The following is a 16,747-nucleotide window of genomic DNA, read 5'->3' on the forward strand; positions in this document are numbered from 1 at the left end:
CAGAGTTGTGGGTCTGTTCTCACTTTTGTGTTCAATTTCACTCATCTCAAGGATGGTTTTGGTGGTGTGGTTTTCATTTTTTGTGTTTACAATATCAGTGTTTTCCCCACTGAGGCTGTGCTACTTAATGAAATTATGTATTTTACTGAACTGCAATGAACTGAGTTGAAATGAAGTGATCTAGAATGAGGGAGTGTCAAAAGCAGCAGCAGCTTGCATGTATTGCCTCTGTTGTATTGATTCTTCTTCCTTAGAGCACCAACAGTGGTTGTGTGTAGCCCTGTCAGCCCAGGTCTCTTCTCAGCAGTGGGAGGCTCCTGCCTCCTGTGGTTTGGTGGTGTTAACAGGATTTTGACATTTCTGCCATTCTGAGTGTGTCGTGGAAGGGTTGTGGTGTGTCCTGAGTGTCAGGTGGCACTCAAAGGCCGTTTGTTTTCTTTGCTGCATTGTGAGACCAGGATTTACTGATTCCTGGCAGAGTTATGCACCTTGTGGCTGTCTTTCAGGCACTGATTTAAAAAGGCATTTACAGCTCTGAACTTCAGGGCTAGACAAGCTGTTACGTGGAGAGCTCTCCATAGATCACAGCAATGACCTGAATTATCACAGAAACTACCCGAATCACTGAGCCATGTGTGTGATGAGATGGAGTGTTCAGAGCTTTGGCAGAGGAGTGTTCATGAATTGTTTGACTGTGCACAAGTGAAGAACTTACCTAATGCTTTGTGTCTGCTTTTTGTGTGTTTTAAAGTGTGGGAGGCTCTGGCAGCTCGAGTGTTTCCGATTCCTGCAGTGACCACTTCACCATTGAAAACTGTAAGGAGACAGAGATGCTGAACTACCTCATTGAGTGTTTTGACAGGGTTGGAATAGAGGAGAGAAAAGCACCAAAGGTATGTTTCAGATGAGTGAGATTGTGTCAGTGCTGTCACAAACACTCCTCTGACTCATTAGTGGGGAAAGTTGGTGGGAATGATACTTTTTCTTGATGGCTTTGTTGTAGAACTAGATTTATTGAATTTACTGACTCTTATTAATTCATCAAATTTGTGATGCATATATTTTATCTCTTAAATAAGCACTCTTAGAAATCATTCTTCCCCTTTCAATCTACTACATTTTATCCAGGTTTATTCCATGCAAAACATTTTTGTGAGACCAGCTCCCTGTCAGTGTTCTGTCCTCTACTCCAAGCTTTTGCTTCTGGGGAAAAAACAACCAACCAATGCTATTTATATATAATCTTGAAGGTTTTAACTGGAGTAGTTTTAATCTTAGTGTGCATATTACATTTATATTGCACAAATACATGTATGGTCTTTCCTGTGTGTTCTGTATTTAATTTCTGATTTGTATTAAAATAAAGTTATTTTTCTCAGATGTGTAGCCAGCCAACAGTTAGCCAGTTACTGAGCAACATCAGATCCCAGTGCATTTCACATGCTGCTTTGGTGCTACAGGGATCCTTAACACAACCAAGGTAAATCCAGCCGATGTTAATCATGAGTTACTGGCCCAGGGTCCTTTTCTCCTTCTGAAGATTAGAGAAGAAAACTAAGATCAGTTATTGGAGCAGGAGAATTATGTGCCAGAGGAATAGTTTGTTGCTTTACAAGTGATGAGTTGGTGGGGAGCAGTTTGAGTGCTTTATAACTGCATTTGTGTAAAATCAGCCAGGGTGATGTGAACAGTTTAAATGGGAGATCAGGAACTGAGAAGAAAAGAGACACTTCTTTCAAAATGCTAGGAAGTAGTTAAAAGTGATGTTAAAAGTAAGGACTGCATTAATTCAGAAAAGACTAATGGTATGTTCTATTCTAATCTGGAAAAACACATGTAAAAATATGCTGTTCCTTCACCAGTTGAACTGAACAAAAGGGGTTTTTTTTTAATTAGAGGGGGTAGAAGGAGCAAGCAATTACCACAGAGAAGCTGTTGTTTTCTTCCAGCCTCGTTAACTGAAGTGTGATGCTGGCAGCAGCATCTGTTAGAGAATAACCTTTCCCCAAGTAACTTGAGCAGGCAAGATTAGTTACTTCTGAAAGGAATAGATGTATCCAGACATTGATAATGTGCTCACAGACACATCCTACATGTGACTGCTCTGACGTTTTTGCGAATACTACCACAAATAATCAGTAGATTTTTTTTTTTAATACAAATTAAGGTCATTGCAGCAGCAGTCTCTTCTGGTACCATATATGCTATGTAGGAATCTCCCATTTGGCTTCATTCAAGAGTTGGTGAGAACAACTTACCAGGATGAAGAGGTGTTCAAACAGGTAAGGCATAGGTCAAAAATCGCTGTAGCACATGGTTTTATAATTCGCAGTATCCAAGAGTGGATTTCCAGACATTTAGTCAGTGTCTTGTAGTCCTCTATCCATTACCTCCAGGGCTAGCAGCCTGTTAAAGCAATTGGAGTTTGGTTTTGTTCTTTTTTTAACTCATTTAGCAGTTTGTGAAAAGGGCTGACTTTCAGTAGTTGCTGGTTCTAAGTATTAAAAATGTATTTGCTAATGAGCAGCGACACTAATGTAGGAGTGGACTACTTGGAATGTGCAGGCGTATATTGCAAGATTGATGTTGGTTTTCATCCTTTTGTACAAATTCCTAAAAATGTACGTGTTAAGACAGCAATCGTCTGTAATCCTACTCAGATTTATGGTGTTTTCCATCTTGCAATATTTACCTTTCTTTGCATCTTTAATAATTTGTATGTAGGGTGTTAAGAGCACTTTACAAATCCTAGTCCATGTTTACAGAGAAAATGACTGAGAAACATGAGATGGTCTGTTCTGTGTGTCAGAGTAGCTCACTGAGATGAAAAATAATTAAGATACAAAACTAGCAGACTTCTAGCCTGTATGCTGTAAAGCAGATCAGTAAGATTATAATTGTCTGTAGTTATCACTCCCATAGTATGGTGTGATTTGACTCTAAAGGGGCCTTTGAAATGGCATTTGACCCTTCCAGTTTTGCAAAGAATGACATTAGATAATTTTTATCTGTAGCGCAAGTAATTGTTAATAATTTATGTTTTTGTCTGGACTCCTTTTAGTAGAGGTTCATGTAGTTGAAAGTATATTTAAGACTGACAAAAAGCAGTTGTAAAAGTGCTAGAGGTCCTGTCCTGGAGAAGAGAAGCACTCCTGAAGCTGAAGCACATGGCCATCTGTATAAGTGCTTTCCTGGAATATGTTTTAATAACATTTTTTGTCTCTTCAGAGGAGCAACACAATATACTTTAAAATTCAGTGGGACTCCTGTTGTTGTTGTTTCAAAATTACTATGGGTTTATTTTGTGAGGGTGCAGTTGTCAGAACAGTGTGATCGGGACTTACTAAATGGGTGTAATTACTTCTGATTAATAAGTTCCTGTCAAGTCACTTCCTCTTTCCTAACAACCCTTGATTGCTGCTTATTATCTTTGCCAACTTACACATCATGCAAAATTAGAGCTGTATTATTGTCCCAAGTGTACAGACAAATAAACTATTCCCCATTTGGGCAGTAGGTTGTTGGACACCTGTACAGAACCTGTGTTCTCATTTGTGTCTACAGCACAGAGAACTTGCTTGCAGAGAAGATGCAGGGAACTCAATGGAGCAACACCCTATTGCTTAGACTACAGCAAACAAGTTGAGTTTTAGCTTTGAATACTCTCTAAAGCCTTCAGGCTTAACTGATACAGACTTTTAAAAAAGAATCTTAGTTTTTGTTTTGTGTGAGTTGCACTATTTGAAGAATGAACAGGCATTTCATGTTTTGTATGGCAACAGAGTAATTCGATTGCTTCCTGTTCTTGAGTAATTTACTTGTGTTTTTGCAGATCTTTATTCCCATCTTACAAGGCCTGGCTGTGGCTTCCAAAGAGTGCTCCCTCGATAGTGACAATTTTAAATATCCCCTTATGGTAAGGACTGTCCATTTCTCGAAGCAGTTTCTTTATGTTCACTGATAACATGCAGATTCTAAGCAAGATAACACTTCAACATTTTGGGAATTCTTTTTGGTTAGTGGATTGCTATTAAACTCTGACAGAAGATTAATGGGGCATGAGATGTGTAAAGAACATTAAAAATTCAGTAGAGTGTGAGGCCAATCATGTCTTAAGCTTAATGAAAACTACTTGTATAGTAGACTACTCAAATGTTTGTGTGTATTGCTTTATATAAAATTTCCAAATGTATGAATATCATAATGCATAACTCTAATACTCTGGATGGCTATAAAATCCCAATAAACTCCTCTCCATTTAAGTCTGGGGAGTAACACCCAATATCCATACCATTGTATGTTTAGACTCAACTTCTGTATGTGAGGAAATTCAAATAGGTTGCATTAAACCCCAAATTATTTGGAGTTTTTCTACTGAGCAAAATATCTTCACATTACTTGGCTAAAAAGCTGAGGGGTTATTTTTAGTTCTAGGTCTGCTTCCCTCCTACTACTTTTATTGACAAAACAAACCAGTCTTTTGCAAAGTGTGTTTGGCCACCAAGGAGCAAGTTGGATTCTTGGTAAATTGAGCATTGCCAACTTAACAGCTTCAGAACCTTTTAGGATCTTCAGTGTATGATGCCAAAAAAGGCTGTTGAATCTGAGGTTTAATTCATGCTTAGGAAATCAGCTGGACTGGGGTGCTGCAAATCAAACTGCTTAAGTAACTCCGGTACTTGGCAAAAGTTAATTTTTTAATTTTTGTTATCCTCCCAGTCTGTGAACTGCTACAAATTTGGCTGTTGGCTGCAAAGAAGGTCTACTTGAAAATGAGTCTGTGTTTTCCTTATCTCTGGTTGGCACAGTGTGCAACAAAAGGATGGAATAGTAGTCACTCACTGTAGTGTAACTAAGACTGAGAACATGTAACACAGGACAAGTGGGACAGCCAGCAGTATCTTTGTGTTTCCAGAAATCTCTGTTATGACTGCTTGCTTCTTTCTGTGCTGCAGTTGAAAGTGAGCTGGAGATCTTGGATAGGATTCTTTGTTCCTGGGTTCTGTGTTCATCTGACGTTTTTCCACTCTGGTTCAGAAGACAAAGGCCTTGGTGTATGGATTAAACAATTGCTCTATTTATTATTGTTACTAGTTTTAATGGGGCAGGTCAGGAGTCCAGTACAGGCATTGTCATGTTTGAGCAAACAACAATTTGCACAGCTAATCCTTGAAATAAGTGCAATAATTTGTTATCTTGTGAGACGTGTTGGCTTTTTTGAGGCAACTTGAAGCAGATGTAAAAGCTAAAATGGGAGCAGGGTGTGCTTTAGTTCTCTTTGGACATCTTCACTGTCATTGTGAAGTTTTTCCACTGCACAGCAAGGAAGGTTCTGGTCTTTCAGCAGTCTGTCATAGTATGCTTATTTGTTGCAGACAGGTTATTTAAGAATCACTCAAAAAAAGTAATTTTTACTGGGATTTCTTTATAGGCACTATGCGAACTTTGTGAAATCAAGTTTGGGAAAACGCACCCCATGTGCAGTTTGGTGAGTGTCTCCAGTTTGAGTTTTTTCTAATTAAAAGAACCATTTCACTTATTTTGGTGTTGTACAATCCCTGTTGGTAATGTTCTCCAGAACTCTTAAGTAAGAACTACTGGAGCCTCTCATGCAAAACAATAGTTTAAATTAAGCTGGTAGAGGTAGTCCTTTACCCTGAGAATTTATTAAAGCTGGGACAAACATGAGCTGCTTGAGTTGCTGGAATACTGAGCAGATGGTTCCATTTTGCCATCAGCATGACTGAGTGTTGCAGGTTCGAGGGTGTGTGGCAGACATTGGAAGGTGACAAAGCAGGATGGCTGACACAGCAGCTTTGAAGAACTTGGCTGTTTCTCCTATTTTTAGGTTGTCTCTTTGCCCTTGTGGTTGCCTAAATCTTTAAGCCCAGGTGCAGGAAGAGAACTGCAAAGACTTTCCTACCTTGGAGCCTTCTTCAGTCTGTCTGTCTTTGCTGAAGATGATGTAAGTGTCACAGAAGGATGTTGACAATAGCATGATGGGGTTCTTTCATTGTGAGGGTTTTTTACTGCCCCAGAACATTTCAATACATTTGCCACTATTCATCTTACTTTCAGAACAAAGTAGTTGAAAAGTACTTCTCAGGGCCTGCCATTACTCTTGAGAACACCCGGGTTGTTAGCCAGTCCTTGCAACATTACCTGGAATTAGCAAGGGTAAGTATTTTCATTCCTTAAAAAAAATGCATAATATGTGGGGTTTTTGGTCTTGACATAGATGAAGAATATAATGTAAAAAAATTAGCTTCTGTCTTAAACCACAAACCTTTCAGGACATGGCTGAAATTAATTGGGGAAAAAAATTAGAGTGCTACGAGTATTTCTCTGAGGATGTAAGCCAATTCAGAAAATATCAGATCAGTTAGTCATGAGTTACAGATCATGTTAAAGGATGAGTAAGTACACACTGTGTTAGTAGTGTGTTGCACTACTGTTGTATTTACATCTTTGGTTTAACTAATGTCATAACTAACACATGCATATAAAGGTGGTGATAAGACTATAACAGAAGTTTTACTGAATTTAGTGGATTTTGTAGAACACAAAAATACAGACAAACAGAAAACAGGACTGTGATGCTGAGAGGTATTTGTTTGCAATTGCAGCAAGAGCTGTTCAAGATCCTGCACAGTATCCTGCTGAACGGGGACACCCGGGAGGCAGCTCTCAGCTACATGGCAGCTGTGGTCAATGCCAACATGAAAAAGGCCCAGATGCAGGTAAATAAAGGGAAATGCTCTTCTTCTGATTCATCCAGCCACAAATAGCACTGGATGGCTCATGCAGTGGTGGTCTGGAATGGAGGACAAAAGAATTTTGAGTGCCTGCTACCACAGGCAAGAAGCCCTGCCTTCTTTGTTTCAATACATTTTCAAACATTTCTGAAATTAATCTGTTCTACCTATTTAAACAGTTTATTTCTTCTCTTAGAACTGAGATGTCACTTCATTAACAGGGTTTCTGTATTACATGTTCAAAGCTCTGTACTTGCCCTGCCCCATTTCTGAGAGCATCATTCCAACTGACTGTTTACCACACTGCTTTCCCAGCTGGTAAAGTTCTGGGCTTTGTATGGTGTCTGTAAAAGGAGCAGTGCAGACAGGGAATGGCCTGGCTCCAGTGAAACCTCAGGGATGGGATTTTGGCATTGTACATCTGCCTGTACTTCTCAGCTCACGTCCTCAGCCCTTTGCTTTCTCACCCCACAGACAGACGATCGTTTGGTGTCCACAGATGGCTTCATGCTCAACTTCCTCTGGGTACTGCAGCAACTGAGTACGAAGATAAAGCTGGAAACGGTTGATCCCATGTACATATTCCATCCCAGGTGTCGAATCGAGCTTCCCACAGATGAGACAAGAGTGAAAGCAACAATGGAGGAGGTTGCAGCCTGGACTGCTGAGCTTTGTTAGTACTCTTACTGAGATATGTTAAGCATTACTGTGCCTTCTGATATGGAGGCACTTGATTCCAGCAAAGAATTCCCTTTTCCTAAATCCCTTTTCTTGATGCTGTCTGCTTTGCCTCGTTTTGAAGAAAGTTGAATTCGAGGTCTCACCCTAGATAAGGCAGTTCATTTTAAAATTTATTCACCTGTACTGTTTTCTGTTTTCCAGACAGGGACCCGTCTCCATTTTCTGAGCCGAAGTTCCCAACGGAATGTTTCTTCCTCACCCTGCACGCGCACCACCTGTCCATCCTGCCCAGCTGCCGTCGCTACATCCGCAGGCTGCGCGCCATCAGGGAGCTCAACAGGTTGGCAGCAGCTGCTGGGGGTGCTCCCACCAGGCAGGAATCTGATAAATAAAGGAAATGACAGTGACAATCTAGGTGAAACTGGTGCTGAGTACAGACCCCCTCAGCTTTCTGGTACTCTGCTGCTTTGAGCCCTTGGGAATTTTGGGTGCATTGGGGGACTGTGGCTTGAATCAGGAATTCGGGTAATAGTAAGATGGAGGGTATTGGTTACACAAGACAGCTCCAGTTGGTGAGAAGATGATTCTATTTGAAAGATAATATTTGAAAGATATTCCTCAGAACAATTTAGGATTCATGGCACTACTTAACACTGTTCATTATAACTAATCTCTGGTGTGGTTGGCAGGATGTGGGCATCAGTGCCTCAGGCTCTCTGGCAGAGCTGGAGGAGTGTGTGTCTGATAATCAGGTCACTGTGCAGATGACTTATGGTTTCAGAAACAAGACATTGTGAGTTGTGCCTGTTTTGAACATCCCAGAAGATACTTACCTTTTTCCCCTCAGCTTCTGAAACAGAATTTGTCATACTCTCAGGACAGGGGGAAAGAAGTCTTCAGCATTGAAGGCTTAATATTGTTCTCCATATGTAATTCAGCATATGGTTTACTGTTTTCAAAATGATAAATACATTATGGTGTTAACATGAAGATACTCCTGTTTTCCATTTCTCTTGGCATAAGCTCAAATAGACTTTTACAGTTGCTAAACCTTAAAGAATACTCTGTTAAAATTAGAACAGATTTTTGTATCATCAGTATTTTCCATTGTTTATAATTGCACGCATTGCAATTTGGTAAATGTTCCTTGGCAGTAATGCCATGGGTTCATTACAGGATTTTTGGACTGCATTTGAAATGATTTCATTTTTAAAGCATATGCAGGCCAAGAACCTGGGAAGCAGCAGAGAGCAGAGCAGGAAGACCCAGTATATGTCAAAAGAAAAACTATTTTCCTATAAACAGCCTGTGGATTACTTGTAAAAAAGCCATATGTTGGCTTGAAAAAGGAATTGCTGCTTTTTCCTTATTTAGAATTGTTTCACAGGAGTTGCTGATGCAGCAGGCTCCATCCAACGGTGCAGAGTGAAGAGCTCTTGGCTTTACTGACAGCAACAGGAGCTTAGGCTTCAGCATTTTCCATGAATTGCTTAGTTGCTTGCAACACTGGAAATATCTTTACGTCTTGTTAGTAAAGAAATTACGCTGGATATTTGTCTGCTGTAGGCAGAGATTGACATGGAAGAGAATTTGTGTTTAGAGAAGGGATGAAAAGGGACTGTGTTCATGCAGTTCAGTGTATGAGATTTGTTCTAATCAGCTGCACTTCCTGAAAAGGATTAAGATATGTGAACGCATGGATTTTTTTTAATGCAAATGGTTGTGTGTAATGTGCATTTAAGTTCTCTTTTCTGTGGGGCAGCATAAGAAGGTAGGTAAGGAAGGGGAGGAATATCAACCCCCTTGACCTTCTGGTCCTACTGTTCACATATTGAAATCCCCTACACACCTGAGTTTTCTTGGGAGTGAAGTATGAGAAGTGTAGAACAAAACCAAAAGAAATAATTTGCAGTAGTAGAAAGGGGGAAGATACACAGGATATAGACCTGCAACTTTCTTGTTTCTAACAAGACTGTGCTGGGCACCTTTTTCTTCCTTAGCTGATTTGTCTTCCAGTTTCCTTTTTGATACTAGAAGATGAATGAACTCTGTCTCATTGATGGAACCATAATTTCCTTGTGTTAAGGTTTAATTTTCATGTGTGTTGGAGCTAGTGTATGTGCTGCCTCTGAGTTCTGGCTGTGCAGGTGTTCAGTCTGCATTTACAAAAGCAACTTATTTGTCTTGTTATGATGATGGATGATTTCTTTGAAAATCATCAGTTTTTTTCCCCACTTCTCTGTATTTCCTTGGTGTTTATCAGATAAGTCAGTGAAATGCCTTGTGCTGGCAGCACATTTACCCTCTGTCATGATAACCAGTTCCTGCATCTGGTTTTCAGGACTGTTGAAGATTTGAAAAACAATGAAAGTCAGTGGAAGGATTCTCCTCTGGCCACCAGGCATCGAGAGATGCTGAAACGGTGCAAGACACAGCTCAAGGTTTGTAAGTGATTCAATTCTCAGCTACACTTCAGTGGGCTGTGTGTGTGTTGACTTTGTGTCCCAATGTTTATGTACAGCTTCTATCTTATGCTGCTTGAAAACGGTGGGTTTGAACCTCTGACCCCTGAATGCTGCATTGGATGGTGGTCATGACAGAATATAACATCAGTGATGAATTTAAGATTCACAGGAACACCAATAAGAAAAATCTGTGTTTTTTAATTGGAGAGAGACCAAGCAAAGGGACTGGGCTTTGTTCAGGTGTAGCTGTGTGTGCACAGTCCATGCACAAGTAGGAGTACTCAAGTCACTGATCTCACACAGAATTCCTGCAAAGATGAGTAAGCTGGATTGCTCTGTTTTTTGAAGGCCTGTTCTGCTTAGATCTTCCTCAAAGAAATTGGCACAAATGTTTTGAGCTGTAGCACAAAAATGGGTTTAATCGCACGTTTTCCCATTTTGATACATTTGTTACTTCTTTCATTGTTCTGATAAAGCTTGTGAAAGGCACATCTGTCCCTGCAACTCTAAATTGTATTTTACTTGCTGTGTTGGGGTTTATGTGCCCTATTTTCTTGAAATAAGAGTGTAGTGTAAGAATAGACCATTGTGTAATTGTCGTGATTCACAGATATACTGATTATCTTGAAGAGGCTTCACATTTCTTTATGCTGTCTTGCCCTGGATTAATTTTTGTGTGCATGTTCTGCAGAAACTGGTGAGGTGTAAGGCTTGTGCAGATGCTGGTTTGCTGGATGAAAACTTCCTCAGGAGATGCCTGAATTTCTATGGCATGGTGATTCAGCTGATGCTTCGCATTCTTGACCCTGCCTATCCCAAGTGAGTGTCAGGTTTATCTGTGTAAATTGTATCAAAGATATTGCAGATCATGTTGGATGGCTCACTGAATTTAGCAGTTCTAGAATTAGTTTAATTTACAATGTCTGCATTGTTATGGGGTCAGTGGCATGCATCCTTGCATGGAATATTTCTGTTATTCAAGAGTTTAATGTTCACTTGGGTTTGGGGGCCCCCCTCAGGTATGTTTGGTACCCTTGAAGTACTGACACGGAGTTCTGAACAGTCAGACTCTGATTCTTATAAAGGGTTCCCATGGAATAATTCTGTAAGTACATGACACTTCCTGCTTAATCCTGCTGGTTTACTGTCTTGTTTCTTATCTCTTCTGTTTTACAGCGTAAAATTGCCTTTAACTCCTGAGGTTCCGAAAGTATTTGCATCATTGCCAGAGTTTTATGTAGAAGATGTTGCTGAATTTTTATTTTTTATTGTACAGTAAGTAAAGTTATATTTGAAGGAAAATTGTACTACCACTTGTCCCTTTAGCAGGTGGCACATGCATAAATTGAGGGTGAAAAAGTAGTTTTCTAACTATCTGCAGTTAATGTTCTGGTTATTAACAGCAGCCATAAGGTTATGGCATGGCAGCATAGCTGCAGCTATAATGCACAGATGGCACCAAGGTCCCTTCTAAACTAGATTTTTCTTGGAAGAAACTTGAAAGTTTTTTGATTCTCTCCCCAGGAATTTTCTTTATGGTTTTCAGTGAGACCTTTTGATCTTGTGATATGCTAAATCATCACTAGAATAAGATTTTTTAAAAGCCATACTTAGAAGTAGAACATTAGGCTTGGGGGTTTTAATTTAGTTTTCCTGCTTCCAGATATGCTCCTCAGGTGCTGTATGAGCCCTGTACTCAGGACATAGTGATGTTCCTTGTTGTGATGCTGTGCAACCAGAACTACATCCGAAATCCTTATTTAGTAGCCAAGCTGGTGGAAGTGATGTTCATGACAAATCCAGCTGTTCAGCCCCGGACACAGAAGTTCTTTGAAATGATTGAAAATCACCCTCTCTCCACTAAATTGTTAGTCCCCTCCTTGATGAAGTTTTACACAGGTAAGTGCTTTGTCTGTAGCTCACTGAGTGCACAATAGTATTCCAAGCCCAGAGACTCTGTTAGCTGCTGTAGCTATTAAAAAAAAAATCCAAACAAACCAAAACACCCCAAAAACCCCCAATAGATCTTGAGTCTTGTGAAGATCAGGCTGTTATGCTCAGGGATTGAGGGAAATAGAATGTCCTTTCACAAGCTGTTGTGCACTCATAAGTCCAGCAGTGTGAATTGATGATACAATTGTTTTTGTGGTCTTTAGATTCCAAAATTAAAGCTTTTTCTTTGCATTGTATCCAAAGGAGTATTGGAATTTTAGAACTCCTTGTTGTAGTTGTGCTAGTCCTGTAGATTTGAATGTTTCAGAAGAGTTTTTGCACCCATAACAAAAACAAGTATTTTTGTAGGCTACCCGAGTTTTTTAGTGAGATTTTAGACTGTGAGATGAAGAGTAGAATAGAACAGAATGTTTTGGTTTCTGGGGGTTTTTCTTCTGAAATGAGGCTGGGTCTAGATTGGGAAATATATAGTGTTGCTTCTTCTAATGGGAATAAAGATGGAGACTTCTGAACAGGAATTGAATTTCATCTCTTAATGTTTCCCTGGGTGCTTGAAGCTCATCACATTGGAGGCAGTAGGGAGAGGTGTCTTGCCAGAGAATCCTGGTGGGAAAGTTTTGGGATCTGTTCTCTTTTCCAGATGTGGAGCATACTGGAGCCACTAGCGAGTTCTATGACAAGTTTACAATCCGCTACCACATCAGCACCATTTTCAAAAGCCTCTGGCAGAATATAGCTCACCATGGTACATTTATGGAAGAGTTCAAGTGAGTAAGAGGTTGTGTGAGGCAGTTTCCTCGTGCAGGCTGCTCAGGAGGGGGCCCGAGGAGCTCGCTGCCATTGGGACTGGGAGATTCTGCTTTCTGTTGTATCTTACGTGGCAGCCCCTTCCAGTACAACTGGGGTATTTCTAAACTGAGCTCTGGACACCACCATCAGCTTGGCTTGGGGAATGGGATCCCTGTTGGAACTGTGCAGTGCAGGAGTGTTGCTGGGGTTGCAGGCTGCTCTGCACACCCACCTGCTCTGCCGTGATACCTGTGTTTCAATGTTTTCAGCTCTGGGAAGCAGTTTGTGCGCTACATCAACATGCTGATAAATGACACAACTTTCTTGCTGGATGAGAGTCTGGAGTCCCTAAAACGTATCCATGAAGTGCAAGAGGAGATGAAGAATAAAGAGCAATGGGACCTGCTGCCCAGGGTGAACAGAGCTGTTTTTCAAAGTGCCCTTTACTTTTAATTCTTCAATACAAGACCATTAAAAAAACTTTTTTATAAGGAACAGCACCAAAGAGCTGCTTATGAGGAGCAGTTCTCAATGCTTTTTATGGCCATGGTCACTCTGGATGACATTCTGCAAAACCATCATTCTGCCTAGTTATGTTGTAGCTGGCAAAGAGAGTGGTGTGAAGTAGAAATAGTATAAAATTTCAAATTACTGTGCACTTAATTCTAAGTGGAGAAAAAGACACTTTAACCTTCCTGAAGGAGGTTTGGGAAGATGCTCGCCAGTTGAATTGACTTCAAGGAATAGAAGCTTCTACTCTGTTAATGCATTGGTCCTTGGTAGATTCGATGCAGACAGTTATAGTCCTGTACCTCAGAGCTTGGCCTGATTAAACAGTAATTGTGTGTGTTGACCCACCAATGTCAGGCATTTCTATTTTAAGGTTATTGATTTAAAAAAAGAAAAAGCACAAGAGGAAAAGCTATAAAAATCTTGTTTGTTAAAGATATTCTGGTTTGCTCTTCTGAAGCCTTTCTTCCTGTCTCTGCCTACCAGCAAGGTAAAGCCATTGCTGTAGTTACAAAATGGGCTGGTACATCATCTACAGATTGTTCCACCAGGGAGTGTTTATTATTTATGATGGTGCATAAATTAGAGAGAATTAGAGAGAGCTTCATTTGACTCTCAGATCCCAAGCTGGTTTTGAAGTATTGACATTTGGATAGAAAGGAAGCATAACCCAGTTCTGCAGCTGTGAGGAGCAGTTAGAGGATGTAAATAAACTCAATAATCACAGGGGTTTGTTATGCTGTTTGTATTCATTCTGTAGTGTTGCAGAATTCTGGCAAATTAATGCAGACATTAGTACTAGGTAATAAAATTGAGCAGCTGTACCTTAGACTAAAAGATGTCCCACATCTGTATTTGAATTGTTGTCTTCCTTTTGTCTAGATGCCCTTAGCAGTGTGGCTGTAAGGTTTTGCTGAACGATGGTGTAGGAGATGCCATGGACGCTGTGTTTATTTTGTAGGATCAGCAGCAGGCCCGGCAGTCGCAGCTGGCTCAGGATGAGCGCGTGTCCCGTTCATATCTCGCCCTGGCAACAGAAACTGTTGATATGTTCCATATCCTTACCAAGCAGGTCCAAAAGCCTTTTCTCAGACCTGTAAGTCCTGCTCAGATTTAAGTTGGTTCCCTGCTTCTCTAACATCTCTGGATAATAACCTGGAAATGTTTGGTAGCACTTAGTCTCTATTCTCCTCCCTTTTCTCCAGCTCATTAAAATATAATTGCTGTTGATGTTATTTGATGTTGAGAGCATTACCTGAGTCACTGAGATGGTGTGATCCTCCCAGACAGAAACTGTTTGCATGACATTTTTTAATGGCAAACATGCATGAAGAACAGACGCTTCCTGGGAGCCTAACAAATGAAATTTTATTAGTTAGATAGTTTCATTAATTGGAATGAATAATTCCTGATCTTGCTGTGTGCAACTCTAGAGATAACCTTCTTTATCACTGCCCTCACACTGTGATCTGTGTTTTACTTTGCTTTTGTAGGAACTTGGACCACGACTGGCTGCTATGTTGAACTTTAACTTACAGCAACTGTGTGGCCCCAAGTGCCGTGACCTGAAAGTTGAAAACCCAGAGAAATATGGGTTTGAACCAAAGAAGCTGTTGGACCAACTGACTGACATTTATCTGCAGCTGGATTGTGCTCGCTTTGCTAAAGCAATTGCTGATGATCAGGTGAGCTCCAGAAGGATGAAGGAGAAGGGCAAAAGCTCTGTGGACAAACAAGACTTTGCAGAACATTCTAGGAGCATTTCATCTTGCTTGTGTGCTGCCAGCCAGTTTGTCTTACATCCCTGCAGTTTGTTTTCTTTCAGCAGATTATCTCTGTTCATATTCTGTCTGCTCTTTGTAGATGGGCATTCCCAGTTATTTGCAAACCTGTAAACATACAGAAATATCCATGGCACTTCACATGCATAGGAAATTTCCTGAGCTTGATGTGCTTATTGCCTACAGCCTTATTGCAAATTAGCAGAAATACTTTGTCTCTTTGCAAGTGGGAGAACTGAGGCGGAGTTTTGACTCCCTCCCCCTTCCTCATCGAAACAGGCAGAGCTGGGACCAAGAGCCTCCTTCAACAAATCAAAGTTCATTCACTGCTTTACAGTTTCCAAATTGTATTCCCTCTGAAATCACTTTATTAAATGGCTCTGTAATAAACTGACAAAGCACAGCATGTATGAGACAATTAACGACACCTTTGAACTCATGGTAATAGTCAGAGCAAGATAAGCTATTGCAGCTGTGTTCTTGTAAAGTCGTCAAACTACTCAGTCACATCTGTCCATGCCCATGTCTTATAACACCAACTTCAAAGTATAGAGGGCAAGAAATGTTCACAGCAGCTACTTGAGATTCTAGTGGATGATGTCTTGCAGCACGTGAAGCTGTTTGCATGTCTAGTGAAACAGCAGTATTGGGGTAGCTCAGGATTATTTTTCTGTAGTTATTTAAGTTCTGATAATTGCAGATAATACCAGTACCACATCTGAAACAGACCTTACGTGTTTGCATGTATATAATGAATATTTTTATGCTGTTCACTATATATGAGAATGTTATCAATCATGCATCCATGCCAGCCACAGCAAATGCACAGACTGACATAGGGATTCAAAAGAAAGAAGCCTGCGGGTGTGAGAACTGGAAAAAAGCTTAATTAACAAAGTGGCCCTTCATCAAAAAGGAGTGGGGGGAGTGACCAGTCTCTTGGAAACTGTCAGTGACAGGAAAGAAACACCAAGGAAATGTGTGGCTGGTTAATGGCTACTGGTATTGGGAGAGAAAACAAAACAAACAAAAAGTTGCTTGATCATGGTGGGATCTCTCTAAAGCATTTTGAGAGATGTCCCATTTGCAAATCCCAGCACGCAGCAGAGGGAATCTGCAAACGTTTACAGAGCCCTGGGCACATTGCCATTGTTCTGTTCCCTCTGGGCACGAGAAAGGCGTTTGGGTGGGCACTGTGTGTCCTGCCTGCTGAGTGGCATTGCTTGCTGCAGTGTGCAGTAGATGAAAGAAGTGGGGCTCTGTTGAACACTTTCAAAATCCCAAGGGAAATAGAAATCTGAGACTTAGTGTGTTTTGTTTTGCCATATAATTCAATCTTGCACTGTAAAGTACATAACATTTTGTAGTAAAAGGATTATGTCAAAACATGATATTGTGAACTTGAAAGAAAATGGTGTCTCTGTAGAACACAGACAGCTACAAAAGTCCTTCCCTGACACTTTTTCACATGAAAGTAATGCTTGCTTCAGTTGCATTTGGTCTCTCTGGATAGTCCTGCTGCATCGGGTGGCAAATTTCCAGCATTCACTCTCTCTGAGCTGTCTTACTATTTTTGCAACATTGTGGGGTGGGTTTTTTGTTAGTTCTTGTTTGGATTAGGAGAAAGAATCACTCCTTTCCCAGTACTGCCTTGCATATTATCGGAGGAGGTAAGAAATTCATTTTATGCTGTATTTTCAGCCAAGGCTTGTGAGAACAGGGATACAGAAAGGAGAATGGCAAAACAGATGTTTTGTCTAAGAACTCTAATAATTATAGTCAGCCTCTCTGAGCATCTTCCTCATTTTCTTTA

The 16,747-nt window shown here is 40.5% G+C and overlaps 1 protein-coding gene across 4 annotated transcripts in view; it reads left to right on the forward strand.

Moving 5' to 3' along the window:
- The window catches only part of UBE4B (ubiquitination factor E4B), a 34,674-nt gene that overhangs the window by 15,274 nt on the left and 2,653 nt on the right, over positions 1 to 16,747 (forward strand). For all 4 annotated transcript variants that reach the window (XM_021537806.3, XM_021537805.3, XM_085558401.1 and 1 more), the window contains 18 exons: positions 752 to 893; positions 1,380 to 1,480; positions 2,168 to 2,282; positions 3,833 to 3,916; positions 5,432 to 5,488; positions 5,849 to 5,965; positions 6,079 to 6,177; positions 6,627 to 6,740; positions 7,230 to 7,428; positions 7,638 to 7,776; positions 9,778 to 9,877; positions 10,593 to 10,720; positions 11,078 to 11,176; positions 11,565 to 11,800; positions 12,495 to 12,621; positions 12,913 to 13,057; positions 14,115 to 14,249; positions 14,647 to 14,838. In XM_021537806.3, the coding sequence (XP_021393481.3) occupies positions 752 to 893; positions 1,380 to 1,480; positions 2,168 to 2,282; positions 3,833 to 3,916; positions 5,432 to 5,488; positions 5,849 to 5,965; positions 6,079 to 6,177; positions 6,627 to 6,740; positions 7,230 to 7,428; positions 7,638 to 7,776; positions 9,778 to 9,877; positions 10,593 to 10,720; positions 11,078 to 11,176; positions 11,565 to 11,800; positions 12,495 to 12,621; positions 12,913 to 13,057; positions 14,115 to 14,249; positions 14,647 to 14,838 (2,329 nt within the window). The remainder of the gene's footprint in view (positions 1 to 751; positions 894 to 1,379; positions 1,481 to 2,167; positions 2,283 to 3,832; positions 3,917 to 5,431; positions 5,489 to 5,848; positions 5,966 to 6,078; positions 6,178 to 6,626; positions 6,741 to 7,229; positions 7,429 to 7,637; positions 7,777 to 9,777; positions 9,878 to 10,592; positions 10,721 to 11,077; positions 11,177 to 11,564; positions 11,801 to 12,494; positions 12,622 to 12,912; positions 13,058 to 14,114; positions 14,250 to 14,646; positions 14,839 to 16,747) is intronic.

This window comes from Lonchura striata, chromosome 21, assembly GCF_050655825.1.
Source record: "Lonchura striata isolate lonStrDom1 chromosome 21, ASM5065582v1, whole genome shotgun sequence".
Taxonomy (NCBI): domain Eukaryota; kingdom Metazoa; phylum Chordata; class Aves; order Passeriformes; family Estrildidae; genus Lonchura; species Lonchura striata.